Consider the following 6,773-nt stretch of genomic DNA (forward strand, 5'->3'; position numbering starts at 1 on the left):
TAGGCTCAAGCTTCAGTTTCCCAATCATCATTTCTCAAGCAGCAGGGATTACAGGTATGAGCCACCAGGCCTGGAGCCTCCTATTTTGATTCTTTCTTTTCTTTTTACTTAGCTTGAACTCAGGGCCTGGGCGCTGTCCCTGAGCCTCTTTGTGTTCAAGGTTAGTGCTCTACCACTTGAGTTACAACACCACTTCCTTTTTCTGAGTAATTTATTGGAGATAACAAACAGTCTCATGGACTTTCCTACCCAGGCTGGCTTTGAACCAAGATCCTTGGATCTCAGCCTCCTGAGTAGACAGGATTACAGGTGTGAGCCACCAGCATCCAGCTTTCAACTGGCATTTCTAAACCCTTACCATGTACCAGATGCTGGGACCTACAGTTGAACTAGAACACTTGGCGTTGGTCTTGAAGAGTTTATTTACTCATTCATGTGTTTATTTATTCAGCATTCTCAGAGCTCTGCTCTGTGTTTTGGGCTAGGCCAGGGGTGATTGTATATGTGTGTGTGTGTGTGTGTGTGAGAGAGAGAGAGAGAGAGAGAGAGAGAGAGAGAGAGAGAGAGAGAGAGAGAGAGAGAGAGAGAGAGAGAGAGAGAGAGGGAGAGAGGGAGGGAGGGAGGAGATGGTAGAGAGTGACCCGGCTCTCATGCCTCCACATCGGGGAAGAGCAGGAATCCGGAGAAAATGCTATTGGCACCCTCAATGCCCAGCAGGGAGACCTTGTCGGTGGCCTGCAGGAAGACCATCTCCCCTTGGTCCAGCTTGAGGACCACGCCGCCCGTGGTGACCTGGAAGGTGTTCTGGGTGTAGTCACAGAAGGTCACCACCTTCTGCATGGATTCCCGGCCTCTCATGAGGTTCACGCACAGGTTCCCACGGGAGCTGGCGTGGTAGGTGAAGTAGTAGAGCCCTGGCACCCTGCAGGTGAACTTGCCACTGCGCGGTTCGTAGTTGTTGTTGGCATTGGTGACCATGCTTTCGAAGCGGATGGCCTGACCCTGCCGCAGATGAGTGTTGATGGTCCTCAGGGCAGAGAAGACGATTTTCTGTGTGGCCTTGTAGTCACCTGATTCGCCCTTGGGACCAGGAGGTCCAGGGAGGCCTGGGCCACCTTTAGGGCCAATGGGTCCCTTGGGGCCAACTTTTCCTGGGTTCCCAGGAATCCCTGGGTCTCCTTTCTCTCCAAACTCACCATGGTCTCCAGCTAGCCCTGGAAGTCCTGGGGGAGACAAAGGCGAGAGAAATGAGGAGACCGGAGGCCACTGACCCGCCGTGTTTGGGTGGGGACCTTAGCTGGTCCCTTTGGACATTGACTTCCTGTTTGTGGAAATGTGGGAGCATCAGAGAGGGCACAGAGCTCCCTGACTCTGTGGTACTTCACAGGGAAGGGAGCAGTACCCCCTTCCTCCTTCCCTCCCCCCAGGAAGGCAGCAGCCCTACCCTTTGTCTCTGGTCGCACAGCCTCCTTGTCAGGCTTAAACCTAGAGCAGGGGTAATGAGTTCACCACATGTGTACTGGAACCTTCCACTCCCATACCCACAGCAGACATCCTCAATCAATCACCGCATGCATTCTAGCTGCGCCAGGAAGTGGACTGCAGAGTCCCTCTTACACTCTGAGCAGCCACTTCCTCTTGTTTTGGCACAACGCAAGACTTGCTTTCCAGTGGCAGAGGACAGAGTCTGAGAAGCTGGGCTCTGGGAAACCATGCACCTCTGTCACACTTTACATTACTAGTTGTGTTGCCTGTATACAAGTCATATTCTCTGAGGCTTAGCTTCTTCACCTGCAAAATCAGAGTGTTGATTTTTGTGGGGTTGTGAGATTAAAATAGATTGTGGGAGGGGAGAGGGGCTGGTAGAGAGGGCTGCTCCAGTACTACAGACTAAAAGAATAAAGAAAGCCAGGCACTGGTGGCTCATGCCTGTCATCCTAGCTACTCAGAAGGCTGAGATCTGAGGATTGCAGTTCAAAGCCAACCCCAGCAGGAAAATCTGTGAGACTCTTATCTCCAATTAACTACCAGAAAACTGGAAGTGGCACTTTGGCTCAAGTGGTAGAGCCTTGAGCTGAAGAGCTGAGGGACAGACCCAGGCCAGTGGCTCACACCTGTTAGCCTAGCTACTCAGGAGGTTGAGATCTGAGGATTATGGTTTGAAGCCAGTCTAGGCAAGAAGGTCTGTGAGACTCTTATCTTTAACCACCAAAAAGCTGGAAGTAGAGTTGTGGCTCAAGTGGTAGAGAATTAGCCTTGAACAAAAGAGCTCAGGGACAGCGCACAGGCCCTGAGTTCAAGCCCTAGAACTGGCACACACACAGACACACACACAGACACAGACAAACACACACACACACACACACACACACACACACACACACACACACACACACACACACCCCACAAAAGAATGATAAAATTGCCTGTTACAAGAGGGGTTTTCATGCTTCCCAAGTTCTGTCTGGTTGGAGTGGGAGGAGCCCCGTGTGTAGGGGGGAATGAGAGGAGCCCCCTGTGTGGGTGGTGGAGTGGGAGGAGCCCCCTGTGTGGGTGGTAGAGTGGGAGGAGCCCCCCACCCCTGGGGAGAAGCCCTGTATGGGTGGATTGACCCTGTGTGGTCTAAGTCTCATTGTTCTCTGGGCTGCCATGAAGAAGACAGGAAATATGCTGGGCCTCCAAGTGTTCTTATCTAGAAATGGGGACCCGAAGTCCTTTCTGGCACAGTTACTGGCTGTCTAAGGGCTTTTGTAGTCTCTAAGGCAGAGAACTGTGACTCAAGAGGGAAGACTTGGGGCCTTGGCCCGTGACAGTTCTGTTCCCCAGCATGCAGTACCTGTGTCTCCTTTGGTCCCTGGCACCCCAGGTTGGCCATCCGTGCCAGGTAACCCCGGGATGCCTGGGATGCCAGGGATGGCCGGTGGCCCAGTGCAGCTCTTCTGAGCCCAGGAGACCTGAAGTGGACCCAGGAGCAGCACTGACAGCAGCACTGTGATGCTGCTCCATGGGGTCTTCATCATGGCTCTGTCCCAGTTGCCTCCTGTGGAGAAGACAAGGTGGAGGTGACTACCATATCCCGCCTTCCCATCCTTCCTCCTTTCCTCCCCCCAGCCCATCCCTCAATCCATCCATTCATCTATACTTCTACCCACACATCCATCACTCCATCCATCGCTCTAGCCATCCATTCATGTCTCTTCCACTCATCTACCTCTCCGCCTTTTTATCTATCCATGTATCCATCCATCTCTCTGTACATGCATTCATCCATCCACCCATCCGTCCATCCATCCATCCATCCATCCATCCATCCATCCATCCATCCATCCATCCATCCATCCATATACCCATCTATCCAAACCCTGTACTAGGTCCTGGGGATACAGTGATGAGCAAGACAAAATATGGTCCCTGACCTCAAGGCCCCCAGGAGGAAAGAGATGACAAATAGATGGACATCGTTGCAGGCTGTGACTGATGCTCTGGGAGATGGGATGGGTGCCCTGAGGGGGTGGTACTGGCCCTGGCTTGGGAGATGGTGATTGGCTTTGTGAGAGAAGTCCTCCCACTAAGAAGGTCTTCTCCACAAGGAACAAGCAATGATTGGACTGAAACCAGAGGGTTCACAAAGAGCTGAAGTAAGAATGTTCTAAGAAGAAAGAAAGATGGAAGAAAGGCTCTGAGTAGGGCAAAAGTTGGAAGCCTGCAGGGAGCCCAGGCCAGAGGGGAGCAGGGATAGGAGAAACTGGGAATGGAGACTGCATGGGACAGGGGCCAACAGAGAGCTGGATTTGATCCCACACGTTCCCATCTATTAGAGCGTCTGAATCTGGGGTGTTTATGCAAGCAGCCACTCTTGTTCCCTCCCTCCCTCCCTCCCTCCCTCCCTCCCTCCCTCCCTCCCTCCCTCCCTCCCTCTCTCTCTCTCTCTCTCTTTCTTTCTTTCTTTCTTTCTTTCAACGGTTATGGGGCTTGAACTCTGGGCCTGGGCGCTGTCCCTCAGCTTTTCAGCTCAAGGCAAGCACTCTACCACTTGAGCCACTTCTGGTTTTTTAGTGGTTAATTGGAGATAAGAGTCTCATGCACTTTCCTTCCCAGGCTGGTTTCAACCATGATCCTCAGATCTCAGTCTCCTGAGTAGCTAGGATTACAGACGTGACCCCCAGCACCCGCTAGAAACTTATTTCTATTGCAAAGAAGACACCGAGACTCTGGGAGGGCAGGCTGCACATTCATAAGCACCATGTAGTAAGAAATGGAGCCAAGGTCCCCACCAGCCTACCAGACCAGCTCTGCTCACAGAATGTTCTTGAGTTTCTCGAGGGGCCCTGACAGGGCAGCGTGGCCGTTCTTAATCCCAGAGAACCAGGAAGAAGCCCCTGGATCGAGCCGAGCAGGTCCTCCTGGCCAGAGCCCCCCTGGCTCCCACTCTCAGAACGGTCCATCTAGTCGAACCCTTGGCCTGGCCTTTTGCTCTCTTTACAAATTAGATTCCATCCAACGAACGAATAATGCCAAATATTGTTCCAAAACATTGAGTTTGCTCAGGACTCATGGGCTAGGAAGGGCAACTCCATCCACATGTAAAAAACTTCCCTACCAGAGGTGGCTGAGCTTCACAGAGCAGGAGACCCGCCTGTGCCTCAGTGAGTCCCCGCAGCGTGTGGGGACATGTCTGGAGCCAAGAGCACATATCCACAGTATGTCTCTACAGTGATCTCCTGCAGGGCTCGCTGAACCCTGGAATGGCTCTGCCCACATTCCACCACACGGCCCCCGTCTCAGACGCAGAGCCCCACCCTTACCTGGGAACCTGGTGTCCTAGAACGCCGAAGCCAGGCCGCTGCTGTGGGACCGGGGGCCAGGATCCTGCTGCTCTGTGTCCAAAGAGGAAGTTCCTTGCCTCCGAGGCGGAAGGGCTTTTCCCCTGGCCATCCCCTCCTGAAGTCCAGTGGGCTGCTCCCACACTCACCCCACACTCCCGATCCTGCTGAATTCAGGCAGTTTCAGGTCCCATTTCTGTCTCCTGGGCGAAGGTTCCGGTAAATGTCTGGTTGTGTGGTTTCGCAGACTCAGCAGCTGTGGGAACAGGCTGTCCTGAGCAAGTGTCCACAGCTGGTCACTGTGCCAGGAGTGGCCCCCCTGACCTTCCCTGGGGAGCAGTACTCCTGGATAGACAGCAAGGTGGCCCATCTTGTGCCTGGCCTGGATTTAAAGTCTGAGTTCTTGACTTGAATTCTTACTCTGCCCCTTGCCAACTAAATCTTCTCAGCCAAGGGAGCCCAGGGAAGCCCTGACTTTTCCTCTCTGGGATGGGGCTGTCATTGTACCTGCTGGACAGCTGTGCTTGGCCCTAGGAGGAGGCCGGGGTCGCCTGTTCATGTCACACAGGTCCCAGACTCCTCTGGGCTCCTTGCCTTTCCCTTCTTGTTCCGCATCTCTGCTCTTTCCCTGCTCTCAGAAAATAATCTAATAATGAATTTTCAATGTGTTCATTATTAATTTACACCCAGCTCCGTTGGAGCTAATGACAAGAACAGCTACAGGCAGGACCTTGTTGCTTATTGATCTAAAAACAAGCCCAAGTGAGGGCTGAAGGGGACTCGGATATCATGGGCTGGCTTTTCTATGTGGGGAAACCGACACCCAGAGAAGCACATCCATCTTTCAACAAGCGTTTCTTCTTGGCTTACGTGAGCCTTAGGGGGCTCTGCCATGGGTCCTCTCCCCCCGGAGTTTCCCTGACTGGCAGACTGGGTCAGCGTCGGATGTTTCTGAGATCAGGGTGTCACAGAAAAAAGCCCATAGCCCATGCCAAGGGCATCCCTGGCACTGTGATGCAACCACCATGGTACTAGGGCCAGGTTGAAGGTCACGTGGTACCCGCTTGAGAGCACAGGACCCGGGGGCCTTCTTGTGTTGGGCTCATAAACCCAGAAGGATGGAGCAGGTGAATGTGATCACAGTGAATTATACACATGCATAAAAATGCTGCAATGATCCCCGTTATACAATTCACACACACACATACACAAGGATGAGTGTAAGTTAGATGTTAACTGCCTGAGGTGTTATGGAAAGAAAAGCTTGATAAAACCCAAAGGCTATAAGAACTCTGGACCAGGAAGAGAAGGAGCACACAGAGAGAGAGAAAGAGAGAGAGAGAGAGAGAGAGAGAGAGAGAGAGAGAGAGAGAGACAGAGAGAGACAGAGACAGAGACAGAGAGAGAGAGACACAGAGACACAGAGACAGAGAGACAGAGAGAGAGACAGAGAGGCAGAGACAGACAGAGACAGAAAGACAGAGAGGGGGAGGGAGAGAGAGAGAGCTGGCTGCAGGTCCCAAGAACCATGTTTTAACATTAGCTCTGCCTCTGTCCATGTGTGGGTTCAGGCGGGTTACTGACATAGGTATCTCCCTAAGGCTCACATAAGGCAGTGTGGCTGCCTGAGGCCATTGATGGGATGGGCAGGAAGGCAGCTGGCTAGCGCAGGGTTTCTGTGAAGGGAAGACCACCTGTGGAGGCTAGGGGGAGGCTTAGACCCAGGGATGGGAACTGAGGGGTCCCTGTGCCTTGGTCCCTAAGTGGAGCCAGCTGTTTCTGTACCCATAAAATAACTGATGGAGAGAGAGGGTTGATTCTACAAAAACGAAGTCTACAGCATGGGAGTGTAGAGACATCCCCCCTTTTTTCTCATGGCAGACAAGCTGGCGTGTGTGTGTGTGTGTGTGTGTGTGTGTGTGTATACTGCAGTTTGAACTCAGGGCCAAG

At 52.8% G+C, this 6,773-nt stretch overlaps 1 protein-coding gene across 1 annotated transcript; it reads right to left on the reverse strand.

Annotated features, from left to right (window-relative positions):
- Nucleotides 1–404: 404 nt before the first annotated feature.
- On the reverse strand, nt 405–4,938 carry C1qb (complement C1q B chain). Its single transcript, XM_070037674.1, has 3 exons — nt 4,806–4,938; nt 2,837–3,040; nt 405–1,223 (listed from the first exon to the last, which is right to left on the reverse strand). Exons 2-3 carry the CDS (start codon nt 3,018–3,020, stop codon nt 649–651), a joined length of 759 nt encoding a protein of 252 aa, XP_069893775.1. The 5' UTR covers nt 3,021–3,040; nt 4,806–4,938; the 3' UTR covers nt 405–648.
- Nucleotides 4,939–6,773: the final 1,835 nt, after the last annotated feature.

The sequence above is a fragment of the Dipodomys merriami genome, unplaced genomic scaffold (assembly GCF_024711535.1).
Source record: "Dipodomys merriami isolate MVZ:Mamm:240054 unplaced genomic scaffold, mDipMer1.0.p SCAF_28, whole genome shotgun sequence".
Lineage (NCBI taxonomy): Eukaryota > Metazoa > Chordata > Mammalia > Rodentia > Heteromyidae > Dipodomys > Dipodomys merriami.

Excerpts from the sequence above, each read along its gene's own strand:
- C1qb (XM_070037674.1), bottom strand. The coding sequence starts at position 3,020 with ATGATGAAGACCCCATGGAGCAGCATCACAGTGCTGCTGTCAGTGCTG. Across the intron at positions 1,224-2,836 it reads AGGGACCAAAGGAGACACAG|GACTTCCAGGGCTAGCTGGA; the intron begins GTACTGCATGCT and ends TGTCTCCCCCAG.